The sequence below is a fragment of the Apostichopus japonicus genome, chromosome 8, assembly GCF_037975245.1.
Source record: "Apostichopus japonicus isolate 1M-3 chromosome 8, ASM3797524v1, whole genome shotgun sequence".
NCBI lineage: Eukaryota > Metazoa > Echinodermata > Holothuroidea > Aspidochirotida > Stichopodidae > Apostichopus > Apostichopus japonicus.
Window position 1 is genome coordinate 7,453,779 of NC_092568.1, and position 15,433 is coordinate 7,469,211.

At 36.5% G+C, this 15,433-nt stretch overlaps 1 protein-coding gene and 1 pseudogene across 1 annotated transcript; one reads left to right on the plus strand and one right to left on the minus strand.

Moving 5' to 3' along the window:
* Nucleotides 1-165: 165 nt before the first annotated feature.
* Nucleotides 166-242, plus strand: LOC139972691 (U2 spliceosomal RNA; annotated as a pseudogene).
* Nucleotides 243-1,032: 790 nt separating this feature from the next.
* On the minus strand, nt 1,033-13,130 carry LOC139972143 (ubiquitin thioesterase OTUB1-like). The gene is made up of 7 exons (XM_071979112.1): nt 12,867-13,130; nt 8,079-8,131; nt 7,400-7,495; nt 5,919-6,037; nt 5,463-5,547; nt 4,754-4,948; nt 1,033-4,410 (listed from the first exon to the last, which is right to left on the minus strand). Exons 1-7 carry the CDS (start codon nt 12,916-12,918, stop codon nt 4,210-4,212), a joined length of 801 nt encoding a protein of 266 aa, XP_071835213.1. The 5' UTR covers nt 12,919-13,130; the 3' UTR covers nt 1,033-4,209.
* Between the last annotated feature and the right edge of the window lie 2,303 nt (nt 13,131-15,433).

Sequence of the window (15,433 nt, forward strand, 5' to 3'; positions counted from 1 at the left end):
ATATCTCATTACAAAGAAATAGAAACTCAATGACGCATGTTCGCCGATCTACAGGCAAAACCATGACTCAAACTTAAACCATTCGGAGTCGGTCTACCCTGGTTAAAGTGGCTGCTGGTGCTGTTAGATATGAAGTGGGAAGGAAACTTTGCAAACTATTCTATGATTGCTTCTTTGCCTTTTGGCTAAGATCATGTGTAGTATCTGTTCCCTTTCCAGGGCAATGGTGAAACACACCTGACGGTGATCACACAGTCACGATACAAGGGGTGAAGGGGACTGAGGTTGAGAGCGGATCAGTTGTTTGGTAGTCTGGTTTCGTTCCCAGGTTCTTTCCTGGGTGACTTTTCTTAAAAAGTATTCTATGATTGCTACCGGTCACACTGACACTAATCAAACTTGTAAACAAGGAGAGGAAGGGGAGGGGGGGGGGGGCTTCCATGACACCAGAATGCAACATCACTTGTATTTTTAGAGCAGTATATAGATTGATATTGTTGCCACTAACCTAACAAAAAATTGACATTGTTTAATTCACAGGAGGTTGAGACACATTTTATCACTCAATCATGTCTCTTTTACACCCTCATATTGGTTCTGACTCTCTAATTAGAAAATGTTCTGATTTCAACATAACAGAAAGTAGGTGTTATTTGACAGACTGGATGATGAGGAAATCACCTAAAACATGGGAACATGTCTTATATACACATAAAATATTTTGCTCTATCACTGAGGCTTTTGTTGTTGTTGTAAGTTACAAAGTCACAACTAATTGCTATAAGTATTGAGTGTGGGACATTGCTTGAAATGGTATTAATTTTGAAAATGATGAGATTTGAATAAAACTTTCTACTTTCAACAGCTGCAATAAGTGACACTTCTCAACACAATAATACCAACATAGTTTTTAAGAAATTTAGATGCTCTTTCACTTTCTCAGAGAGCTCACTTACAGATGAGTGGTATATCATCGATCAATCAAAGTTTAATTAAGACAACGGAAAATCAAATAATGGAAAGAGTTGCACATGAATACAATTACCATTTAATAAAAAATGTCAGTCATGAATATTTACCACATTCATGAACCTCTTTCCAACTTGTATATCACTTGTCCTCATACAGATACTACATCAAAAGAATATTGTTTCCATGGTGAATCTTAGCAATTAAGTAATCATTAACCTAACATATTGCAAAAGTCCTATGCAGCACCAAGTGTAAGAATTATGTGTATTTATGCATATTGCAATAGTCAAACAAAGAAAATGCATGATAATGGGTGATCACCTCAAAGGTCCTTTCTTACATGTGAACTAAATTTTACACAACAGAATGAGCATTGCAATGCCAGGGTCCAAGGGCAATAATCATGCAGCTGAAGGGATTTCAGGGAATTAATTGCCAGGCAATAGGAATAATGATCAATACCACAAATATATATCCCATCCAGATCGAGCAGTTGTGATCTTGATGACAGACTCAGTAACTACAGGCTAGTATGCCGTTTACAAAGAGCTGTGATTAAAGCAGATGAGACGTATTGGCACATCCTTGCTTTAACTACAAGAGGACGTCCCACTGCCCCAAATGCAAGGCTAGTTAGCATGCATATTTGGTCCCAATCAGTGGTGTCACCAGATCAGTGCAAACTCCCAAACCCAAGGGGGGGGGGGGCATGCATCAACTTGACTGAAATTTATGACCACCAATTGGTTCAAGAATAGCTTTAAAATCAGAATATTTCTTCTATCCGTTTTCTTTTATCTTAAATACTGTTCCATACAGTTCTTAAAGTTCTCTCCGTCTACCGACCAAAGTGGGAGTTGGAAGAGACCCTTTTCTCGACAAAGCCTGAAGGTGCAATATATGGGCTACTAGAGATGCCAAACATAAACAAAATGGCAACCCAAGCCCAAACCATGGTATGGCTCTTGTGAAAGTAGACTCTCCTTGACGTCTCATTTGTATTGCTGGACCGAGACCAGGTTGCTCCCAGCTAGGCCACTGATCCCAATCAATGCGATTATATCTGTAAAGACAAATTCTCTCTCTCTTTTTTCGATTGCTATTGTACTGCCCCCTATTTATTACATGCACATTTTATATTAGTAAATAATCATCTCAGAGCTCTTAAAACGTTTACCACAGAGAAAGAGAAGTACGAGAAAGAAAGATTAATTTTTATACTTGTTGTCACCACAGGTCTGAGTAAAAATGATATCTGCTTTCAGCATGTCTTCTCGACAACAACAAAAAAAAAAATCAAATAAACAAAGCTCAAAAAAAAAAAAAATACAATAATAAAATACAATGATAATTTGGATCATCTACCGTCTTTCTTATGTTAATGTATTCCTCACTCTCCATTCGAGGCTGTATTGATTTTCTTTGTGGTACTACTATACCCAATTAACCACAATGTCTAACTGATAACTATCCTGCCAGATTAAACACTCTCTTTCAGTCATTGCAAAGAATTATTCCAATTTCAAGACAAAATGACTTCTGGAGTCCATTGTCTTTGACTAACATGTATCATCTTTCCTGTGTTTATGAGTTAAAGCATCATCGGTTGTAATGTCCCGTAACTTTCACTGCCTTCCTTCGGAACCATACTTTGAGCGAGAGATCAACCAAGGTATTTGCTATTTTTGTAGTTAAAAAATTCCTTTAAATGACCATCAGTCCATTCTGTTCTTTTGAAGAAGACTTAACAACATTCATGAAACAATAAAGGCCACAACCTTCATGTCTTCTGTGACATTTGAGTCAAAGACCCAATTTTTTCCCCCCAATATAATTTTTTAAGGCCATTGACATCACCTAAAAGGAATTAGGCATTATTCATTCCTTGGAGCCTGGTTATTACTTGGATCAAGAAAGCTGTCACTGATGGGAAAATTCAAAACAAATGTAAGCCACATCGAATCCCATTTCCTATTTTATGACAGTATCTTACAGGTAAAAAAATCCAAGTACTGCCATTTTCTCCATACTACTGATTTTTTCTGCAGTGACATAATTGTTATCCTCTCTATGATCGATGCTAAAGTGTATACACCAATCACTGAGAACTAAGACAAATTGATCTTGGGAAACCTCTGACAGATCAAACAAACTGGCTAATTATTAACTTCAATTTTTGAACAATAAGACTTAAATGAGCTATTCTCTGTAGTCTACCAATGCCCTCCTTTTCAAGGTTGATATCTAGTTCTCATTACAAATTACTGATACATGTTTCACTACACAGTGCAATATCCCACCTTTTTGAGCTAATATATCAAGTAACTAGATATGCTGCTATTGGAACATATCCATCACCCATAATACTAGCCCCATCCTGCACTCACACCCTCCCCCCCCCCCCTTCAGTCACATTGATAAGATAATCTGTTTGCAACATCCAATGAATAAGAATAAGATATGCCCCTATGGTGTAATGCACAAAACTGCCTCATAGTCTCATACCATACCCCGCAACCAAGATATTTTACAGCCTAACAAGACTGGGTAAACATCCCTCTTTTTCCAGACAGTCGTAAAAGAGCTTGGATGGGACAGATAACATATCACGACAGGGACACAACTGGTGCAAACAGCGAGACACTGTTTAGAAAATGTTATTAATCTTCTCATGGTATCAGGTTGTTTCCAAACCGTGTTTTATTGGAAGGAAACTGCAAAGCAATTATTAACATTCTCCTGAAGACCATAAAAGTCACACTGTACCACATGGTTCATATTGAGTTCTATTGACTCCCTGAGACTAAGTTTCCTACCAGAAACAGATGAATGGATAGAATAGGGAAACCAGAAAAAGAATAATCTTTTAAATTGATATTCTGCCCCATATAAGAGTTAAGTGTAACGGATTAAAATTTGAGATTAAAAAAGCAACAAAACCAACAGACAAAGCAAGTACAATCTTAAATTAGTGCAACTATATCCTATCAAGATTTAACTCTGGAAGCTGCACACATCCACAAAAACCACTTTTAAAAGGAAATGATAGAAAAAAAAAAGTGGGGAAAAAAAAAAAGTGTCCATAAATTGTTCAGAAATCTACCTAATATCTTGCACACAAGATTAGGAACAGCCTTGGTGTGGGCTCCTCTGCAGCATATCTCTCACACTGTCTTGTAAGCAAGTTTTACAGCCATCACAAAATCATTGACGGTCATCCAAGCTGCTGAGTTTTACTCAGTCCCCATATAGGACGTCATAATGTCCTGGCCTATATAATAATGCTATCTGTGGTGGCATGCCTTCGGGAAAGTCGTGATGGTTGACCTTCTGATTTTCGCCTCTGTCTAGATAGACCACCCTCACTCCGACTCCGAGGTAAGATGTCAGGGCAATTATATGAATGTGATCACTCTCCTTGTACATAGGCTCTACTTCCTGGGTTCATGAAATATGAACAAAACAACAAAAAAACAAGCAAGAAATTTAAATTTACTTGAATATTTCAAGGGTCAAAATGATAACTTCTTACATAGACAAATTAAATGTGAGGCTTAAGATAGACTTAATCTTGTTATTATACTTCCATGCATTATGTAAGATTGCCTCAACATTATATGATAATGGTTGAACTGTTTGGATTTATAAATAAAGAACATATGATAATGTGCTACTTGGTCAAAATGAGGTTCCTCAATTATCCAATTTCCAACCACCCTGGTACCCACCAAACAGACAAAGAAAGAAATTTAAATCCTATGAAAGTATTGTTAAGACTCACCTGGCTACAAAACTCCTTGACAGTTCGATTGCCTTCGACAAAGTTTTGATAAAACTCTGCCTCTTTTTGTAGTTCTAATGACGTGAGTAACCTGAGATAGACCACAAGGTAATCTGACATTCCTTGATCGCAGTATGTTGCTACAAGTTCACTTAGACTCGGTTTTTCTTCTAGCTGGTTGACGACTTCCATGAACTTGGAATTTGGAAAACAAAACAAAAATTTACAAATTTTGTTGATAGGCTGCTGCAACTTGTGACATTTTACATTTTAATGCATGGACAATACTTGGAAAATAATAAAGAAAGAAAAGAAACTATTAACATGAAAACAAAGAAGCTCATTGATCTATGGACAAAAGAATATTTTTTACTGAATACTAAACTGAAACAAGCAACTGGTGGATATAAATTAAACATACAGCTTTTTTTGTCTACCCTTAACACAGGTCAAGTTGAGAATTGCCATTTCCAGTTTCTGCTTAAAATGGTGTCAGTTTTGGGAGCAATGTAACAATTCCATCGCCCTAACCACAGATACCTTCTGAGTACAAATGACAGGCAGATGCTAAAAATACCTCAAGGTATTTGATACAAACTTGAATAATATATGAGCCCTCCTGTGCAGTCGAAAAGAATCCATGCCTGACTTTTGTAATATTATTGAAGACACAACAAATTTCTTACGATCCACAAATCAAGCAACTTACTGTGTCGTGGAAGTCCATCAAGGTGAAAGAAGGGCAGCCCAAACTTATCAGTGTATCTTTACTTTTTTCAATTATCTCTTTGAATCTGCAAAATGAAAAAATAACAAGAGACACTACAATCCAAAATGCACTATCAATAAATCTTTCTTCAACAGATTTTGGCAAATACATCACTTCAAAATAGTTGTGCATCTCATCATGTATTGAATATTTTGTGAGATGCTTTAATACAAAACGTGACTAAGGCTCATAAACGGATAGTAAACACTCATTGAGTGAACTGCACAATCTGGTTCAATGTGTAACACATCATATGTTGTGTTTGTACTTTAGAGAACTTTCTGATCCCAATCCATGGTTATTTATTTCAAAATAAAAATTATTATTTTCTTTTCAACTTGAATGTAAAATCTTTACAAAGTATCCATAGAGTACTGCTTTCACTACTGTACGAACCTGTGTAATTCAGCCTTATCTGATAATAGTTTCTCCATATATGCAAAACCAAAAGCTCGGAAGAAACAGTTGCCATCTCCTCTTGTTTTCCTGATGTATGGAAAGCTGGCATTCATATCCTGAGAAGGAAATGTATAAATATCTACTATCGATGCTGAATTAAGCAACAAATTCACATTTGGTGAGTGACTAAGCTCACTGATATTCATGTTATATTATCATTCACATATAAGCTTCAACTTCATTCATCTGTGAAAGCAAAACAACATATCAACATCGTATAAACTTATGCAGTGAAAATTATCATTCACATATAAGCTTTGATGCATTCATCTGTGAGAGCAAATCAACAACATTGAACATATCAACATAATATAAACTTACAGGTACTGTATGCATTGAAAATTTATGTTACTGGAAATAGGAAAGAAAATAGTTAGAGATCCCCAACAGAAGTGCAAGCGATCTACTGTATGCCAGCAAACAGGACTAGATGGAGATGTCTGATGGAGGCCCTTTGTGCCACCAGGCATGTGGAAAGTAGGCAAATGGTAACCTGTATTATTTGCAATTAAAATATAATTCATGCTTCGTTTAGTTTCATGAGTATTCAAGCAGTTTTCTGTATTTGGTCAAGAATTTTACCAGACTTTATGTTGAAAAATACTCAAAGTGAGATTGACATATCTGAGCAAACTAAGACGACCTGCTGTGTTGTTCCACCAGCGTAGGTGACCAATGAATTTGATCCGGTTTTTGACATTTTGTCACCCAGACACTTCAAAAATCCATTCCAATCAAATGTGAAAAGCAAATTTTCTCACTTTTTTTGCATCATTTTAACTGAAAGTTAACTACATTCATTATCTGGGGTTTGATTAAAATTATCAAAAATTACCTCAAAAAGTTACTCACTCTGTGTAAAATAATTTTCAAACCTGAATCTAGGTCTATTTTGATGTAGAGATAACATCAATTTAACCATACTCCACTACCTACTGTACCAAAGTTATGGACATAGCTAGTGCAATGGTCAATACCAACTTACCAATACTATAAAGTGTGAAGTAATTCATTTCATCAAAAGATCTGTAATCATAAACTTATCAACTAAACAACATCTGCTGGATCCTGAAATATGCAAAAATATAAAATAAAAAGGTATGTACGAAGCCTAAGGAAAGTTCTGTCATAAAAGTTGAAAGCTGATGATATTTTTTATGTTGGTGTACATACAGAAGTTACAAACTTTCTCCTGTACTTACGCATCTGATATGACATGCAATGCAACACACCTGTTCTCTATGACAACAATCTAAAGATGTTGCTGGAGATGTTACCATAGAGAAGCAACGAGCGTTGCTTTCCAAACAACACATTGCAACTTCCACAGGGGGCAGAAATACAAATTTTACACAGTTTAAAACATCTTCAATACTAACTGACACACTATCAGAAAGTAAAATTGAATCATTCCTCACCTCAATTTTCTTACTGTATATAGGATCTGATTGGTATTCTTCCTTAAGGATAAGTAAAGGTAGTCTCTCACTGACCAGTGCATTGGAATCTTCAACCTACAGTAAAGATGAAGTAAATAACAGTAATGGTATATAATACATATTGACAGCTACAGTCAGGGAGTCATTGAGATTTCACACTTTGTGCAGCATTTTCATTTTATATTCACTTGTGAGCTTTAATGAAAATGGTATATAGTCTTCTGCAGAGCTACTGCTATATATACACCTATTCTTCTGTGTAGCAATTTTGTATCTCACACAGCATTTTGCATTGCAGTACTGGATAAATTATATCCAGTACAAGATTACAACTTCATAATCAAACTTTCATCTCTCTTGAAAATGCTACACTACACAAACATATTACAAGGTACTTGGTACTGTATGCTGAGGGTTCACACTGGTCTATAATATAAATGATTGGTTTCTAACAGATCCCATCAAACTACATGAACCAAATATTTACAGAATATTTTGAGTGGAATTATGTCAATTCTTCACTACAAGAATCTGCCCACAATTTGTATCTTCCATCCTCTCCAACCCCTTGGGAACTTTATCATTATCAACTTGATATCAAACAAAGGCATGGCATCTACAATCTACAGTATGTGCAAAGAGACCTGAGATCACTTACTTCTTTTTGTATCCGATCCTGTTGAGCTAATATTGCTTCATCTCTCACCATACCTGTTAAATAGACAATTTTGTCTTTATGTCTTTAGAACAATATACTCAAAACACTTCCTTATGAGTTAAGCTGACAAATGCATCACAAGGAATTCCTATATGGTACCATCATAAACCAATCTGCTAGATAATCTTGTTTATAGTTCATAGGTTTGAAACCAATCACTGTTTGTTTAATCTGGTGTCTAAATGTCCAACATGATTCATTTTGGACGACTTAATCAGTGGCTTGTGCAAAAAGGTGGAGGGGGGGCGGGCGGGGATGGAGGGATTTACAGTTAGTGCAAGCTGTTCTATCCAGTTGAATTTCCTTTCAATGCATTAATTCGATATGAAATATGTAAAGTGCATTCGATTTGATTAACATGAAATGGGATCTATTGTACAGTACCGTTCACATTAAATCGGCCGTGGCATCGTGTATCGTGACAAAATATGAGGAGACTCGAGGAGTCTATCGTGATATCGTTTCCATTACGCCTATAGCAAGTACCTAACGTGATATCGTGCGTCGCATCGTGGTCGTAATATCGTGATAATGTGTGCATCATTTCACTGGCACTGTATACTATCGTGATGTTATCGTTATAGCGTGAATCACGTTGCAGAACGATCGATCGTTTCATCGTGATTTGAAAGAATTGGGGTAGGCTTCTTCCCGCAGTAGATGAAATCATCAATTAAACGCAATGTGCAATAGATTTATTGCAAATTCTGATCAAAAAGTTTAGTGTGTCACCAAAATTAAGTGTCAATCGACATACAAGTTTCATAATCGCAAAACTAGTACGATACGCCTAATGAACACACTGTTGGCCTACTCATCCAAACTCCTTCATACAAACCCCTTCTTTAAAAAAAATAGCGGTCGCAAAATATTTTCAGTTCGAACAAAACATTCGTTCTGAACTTCTTGTATGCAAGAATATCAGCCTAGGCTTTAATTGTACTAGCAAATCGTCCCAAATGTTACGATAGGGTTAATATGCATTTGTAACGCTGAATATAGGCCTACAGTAGCTTTTTCACCGTCCGGGATGCATAGGGTGGCATACTTTAGTATGTTTGAACATTGTTTTCACGATCGAATTTTGCAAGATTTTCGAGAAAATTGTTTGCTTGAAGAATGTTTTTCCGCACCATATGATATGCTCAAATAAGCAGTTTCTTTTGCATATCGATATGAACCTGATGGCAACCCGTATTGACGCGCACATTAAAAATTATACAAAATTGGTCATAACTTCTGTTAGAAGCATTTTTTTATTTAAATGTCATAAAGTCATTTAATTGCTTTTGGCCGGACAGTTTTGTATGGTAGCAACCTTACTTTCTGAAAATACTAGACGGTCAAGTTGATCACGAACCTCGTAGAATTTTCAAACCAGTCCAGACATGTTTAGTTTCACCAAATCCTTCATACCATGCAACAAAAGTATATTTTTTGAATATTTATGTGGTAATACTTGAATTTTTCATTTTGTTCAAACATGTGTTTAAGCATCATGTAACGTAGTTAAATACACATTCGCTCAAAATGCAGTGATTAGGGGTAGACCCAGTATATTTTATGGGTTCCGGCGTGTCTACGTTCCGACAATTGTTTTTTACTCTGAAGTTCTTTTGACCAATATTTTTGACCAATATGTTTTCGGAGTTCGGACCAAATTTTTTTAAGACCCATAATTTTTTGGACCAAAATATTTTGATGACACAAATTGTTTTTACTCTAAAATTTTTTTATGACCAAATTTTTTTCGGACAAGCACTATTTGGGTCATAAAAAAACTCTGGGCCCTTTTATTTTTTGTTTCGTAAATAAAAATTGGCGCGTCCGAAAAAAATTAGTCCCCCCAAACAAATCAGGTCAGAAAAATTGTGGGTCCAAAAAAGTTGATTCCACAAAAAAAAATTGGGTCCATATAAAATTGAGTCCCCCCCCAAAAAAAAAATTAGGCCGGAAAAAATTTGGGTCCAAAAAAAATGAGTCCCCCAAAAAAAATCGGGTCCGAAAAAATTGAGTCCCCCCTAATAAATAGTTAGTGAGACAAAATTTGGGTCTAACAAAATTGATTCCACAAAGAAAATTTGGGTCCAAAAAAATTGAGTCCCCCCCAAAAAAAATAACTTAAGCCAGACAAAATTTGGGTAAAAAAAAATGAGTCCCCAAAAAAATTGGGTCCGAAAAAATTGAATCCCCCAAAAAATTAGTCAGACAGAATTTGGGTGTAACAAAATTGAGCCCCCCCCCACCAGAAAAAAATTGGGTTCAAAAAATTATAGTCCAAAAAAATTGTCGGAACTTAAAGAGACGTCGGAACATAGAGACGTCGGAACATAGGGTATGTCACCCTTCTTAATACATTGAGAAAATACTAGTCAAAAATATTTTCTGAAGAAAAACCGTACGATATATTTCACAAATATTGATGCTTAGATAAGTGCTTCCTCACAATCAACGAGCCGCCCCGAAATTCACTCCGCTTACGTAAAACTTCTATATATATATATATAACACTTGAAAAAAACACAAGTTTTTACACACATTATTCCCATTGACATTGTTTACGGAACATAAGTAGGTCAACGACATTCCAACTTGGCAACTTGCCCAAGTTCATTGCACCGTGGGAACGACACAACAAATTGTACATGATTGTACATTTTCCCGCCATCTGGACGCCCGAGTGTAACTTTTGATGTAATATGCAAATTATTAATGGTACTGTGCGGTTAAAACTTAACCTATTGTGACACATACAAATTTTGGGAAGTTGTTGTAGATGTTACTTTTGTATCAAATGTTAAGTACTGTATGGTACTATAATTTATAAAAGACGCTTTTCCTCAGGTGGTAGGGAAAAGGGGTATTTCGGTGAACTCGATCTCTTTGTATAGTATTTGGATACTTAAAATGACCATGTACTGTACATGCAGTTTCAATTCTATTTAGTAAGCTGTTCTTCGCATTTTTATCCTTTGTGGATCTTTATTGGAATAAATTCGAAATGTATTTTTGACGCCAGTATTTAACGGTAAGCATTTTTTAAATTGTTGACTGAGCTTCAAAATCCATTTTCTAAAAAGTCGGTTTTCATGAAGGTTTTATCAAATAATAGCTAGGGTAGGAAAATATTAATTAACCACATTAAAGAAAGTTTTTCTATTATCCAAATAAAATACATGTTTCTCGTACTGAGATCTGAAAAAAAAACAGGCTGACGTTTTTCTTCTTTTCATGCGCTAATACTAGTTTGGAATATGTGGCAACCTTAACAAAATAATTTTTAAGGTTAGTTAGATTTCTTGAATCCGAATAGAGACTCGGGAATCAGGAAAAGGGAGGCCCTTGCGCGGACGATGAAGATGTTTTGTTTTTAACCGGCCCTGCTTCAAAGTTGTTGGGGTGGAATTTTTTTCCCTTTTCATTCTGTTCGAACCAACGATAAATTATATAAAAAATTAACACAAGAAAGGCTTAGTAGTACTTTATTATTCTTCAAAATGTTGCCAACTATTCAAAGTAACGTGGAACATAAAATCTACAACTAACACTACTAGGCTAGTAACAGAAAAGTCGCTATCCGTACGTAACGTTACTGTTGTTAAATAAAAAGTTAAACGTGTAAAGTTGTGAGCTGACATCAAAAAGTTTTCAAGGCGGAACTCCTGTAAAGATCGATTTTCGCACAGTAGAGTAGGAACTTCATGATACACGATATTACGACTTAACGAAATAGCGTGAATAATAAAAACCCAAAGCCCAAACGAAGTTACGAATTGTGTTGCGCTCAGCTTGAAATCACGATCTCACGATATAACGTGTTAGCGTGAATGTAGCAGTCATGTTTGCTACCGTGAAGGCTTGGTATCACGATATAGCGTGTGATCGTGGTATATCATTATATCGTGGTAGCGTGTACAAAAAATTTACAGTACTCAGGTTTCACGATAGAAAACGATAGAAAAAGATAAGGGCATCACGATACACGATGCCACGGCCGATTTAATGTGAACGGTACTGTATATATGGGAAGGCTGGGAACTGCAGTCATGTCTGTTTCGGGGGAAGGGTAACAAAAAGGGATTGAACATCAGTTGCAAAAGGAGGACAAAGGATTGAAGGGCAGATGTCACAGCAATACAGGAAAGGGAGAAGTGTTTGGGAGAAGCTCATGCAATTGACTTTTGTCATGCACTGACTTCCTGCCATTTCACACATTTATCTCATGTACACATCTAAAGGTCTTAAAATATGAAATCAAGTTAAAATCATGTTTCAAATCTCTGGATTTGTAAGTAGCTAAACAACTTTCCAAATTTTTGAAATTACAACATATTCAAGATCATAATTTTTGAATTAAAAAAGGCTAAAGATCTCATGGAACTTATAATGATGTGTAAAATGTGTAACTTATAATAATGTGTAACTTATAATGATAACTGCTTTGTGTAAAGATGTGTATCACTATCACGGCAACTTGCCTATCCAGCCACATTGGTTGCTTTGAAACTTGGGGCTCTTGTGGACAACTTTGCTAAACTAAGAAACGTTGTAATGCTTTGTACTGCGACGATATTGTAGGCTGTACCATCCTAGGCCTGTATCATCATAAATGAATTCAAATTCATGCCATGGTACCGTCGAACTCTAATTCTAACTTAGGCTAATAATGTTACTGCAGTAATTTGAACAAGTTAGGCTACCTTGGGTTGCCTACCAGGCTATAATTACCTGTCAATCGTTCGATTTCTTCATCGATCTTGTTGTCGGGGTTTTCAGCCATTTGTGAAATTAAAATAAATGTTAAAGTTTGGTATATGGAAAAGGCCTAAAGTAATTTTCTACGGCTGACTTCCAAGTTTTTATCTATGGCCTATAACTTGTAAGTTTACAACAAAATCGCCATTCTGGTGTCGCGAACTTGTTATGTTATTGTTCACTGTTTGACTGAGTGCGGACTACCCACTGTTGTGTATAGCTAACACTGAACTAACTATCTTTGTAACCTACAGCTGTTCCACTCTGGATAGTATCATATCTCAGGTTTCATACAGTCTTGCACAACGGCCTTCGGTGTGAAATATCATTTATTTCTTTCAATTTCATTAAATATGAAGACATTCCTCAATATACATGATTGCTCTACGTGGAAATATTTTATGCATTCACAAACAAAAACGGACCAGTCAGAAGACATATTCATCCGTCTCACGATAAAGACATGTTATAATCACATTACACTCACAAAGTATTGACTCTCTGCCTATTAACGTGACGATGTTACCACTATCATATCCAGGTGAAATAAAGGTCTCACAGGACGATCGAAGTACCGTACAAAATGTTTGAGCCAGGTGAAGTGATTGCGCTGATAAAAATAACTATACCATTTAGTATTGACTCGCAATACTGTTAAATCTCTATGTTCCGACGTCTCTATCAGTTCCGACGTCTCTATGTTCCGACAACAAGAAAAAATTCGGGAGAATTTTTGTTATCCAAAAAATCGATTGTATACAATCGATTTTTTGTATAAACCAAGAAAACAAGTTTTCAGACCCCAATATTTTTGTGACCAAAATTTGTTTGGAAAAAATTTTGCCCAACATTTTTTCGGACCAAAATATTTTCGGACCAAATTTCCCACTCCCCCCCCCCCCAAAAAAAAACATGTGACCCAAAATTTGTTGTGATCCAAACAGTGCTTGTGACCAAAAATTGCTTGTGACCCGAAATTTCTTTGTACTCCAATTTTTTTGGACAAAAATTCTTTGGACCAAACTTTGGGACCAAAGAAAATACTGCAAGCGGCGCGGTGCGATATATATTGGACTGGTTAGTATACGTCACTGGTGACTTGATTCAGGTTTTCAAGATTGTGTATTGTTTTGACAATTTATCCTTCACCGACTTTTTCGTGTTTGCTAATAGTAGTTGTACCAGAGGTCATTGTCTTCAACTCCAGAAGTTAAAAAGTAGGATTAATATTCGGCATAACTTTTTTTCTAATAGGGTTGTGAATGACGGGGTGGAACGGTTTGCCTTAGAAAGTTGTATTTGCAAGTGCGGGGTGTGAATGGGTTTAAGAATGCTTTGGACAAGCACTTTAAGCATTGTAATTGGGTCTGATTTTTTGTGTCTTCAGTTTTTTCTCTCTCTCCTATAGGGTCCTTCATTGGGACTTGAGTGTCCCTCCTGATCCTTTTTTATACTAAACTAAACCACTCCATGCCGCGGGCCAAGTGTGAACTGAGGGTCGGGTGTATACATACAATTGATCAACCCTATCTCACACAAAAATTCAAAAGTAGTTTTAAGCCGGACAAACTTGCGTTTAAACCCAATTTATAATATAAATATATGCCTGTGAATGCACAATTTGGTTCCTAAACTGTTTATTTTTCTAGAGATGCACCAGATATGCCCCTCTACCCTGTAGTATATACATACACGGGATTACGGGGGAGACTTTCACCTAAACTTTTCCCCAGACCTTGAGTTGGCTATTTTGTTCAATTCGGTCGGCAATTTGCGAGTTATGCCACAGTAATGCTGACATCTTTTCGATACAGTTTTATATTTATGCAAAGCCCGTCCCTGCCTGTAGACATATACGCTGGGGAGTCCACTACTTCCTAGAAGGGGGTTCTACAGCCTCAGGACCACACCCCCTATTTTTTTTATAAAATCATTGACCTCCATCTACCTCAATTAGACGAGGGAAATTGATAGTTTGGTCACCACCTTTGAAATCACATGCAAGTCATGCACTGGGGGGGGGGGGGGCGGGGATAGGGGCCAGTAGATATATTTCTGTGTCTCGATCCATAGGGTTTAAATGTACTCGATCGGCATCAAGTTCCCTCGTCTGTCAGCACAATCAAATTGAAATGGGAGTATTCCTCACGTAACATCTCCCGCCGATATTGAGACGTATGTTAAAATAATCATAGGGGAGTTTATGTTGGAATCGCCAGCATCGGCCATCCAAACCCGGGAGGTCAGGAAAGGAGGATGGGGATGGGGAAAAGAGACTCGTGAAGGAGGAGGTAGCCTGGGGAGAGGAAGTGGCATAAGTTTATAAGATAAGTCTGTTCACACAGCGCTCTGAGCTGCATAGATGTTCCTAGGATGTATAACTTTGTAATCATACCAATTAAGATTAATCTGAGAATAAATGTTAAGACCTTTTGTACATTGTATTGAACTCAATATTTATTTCCACCCCACATGACTTCTCTTAACAGTCATTTGCAGTTATAGGAATGCTTCAATAAATTTGTATCAAGTTGTTCTGT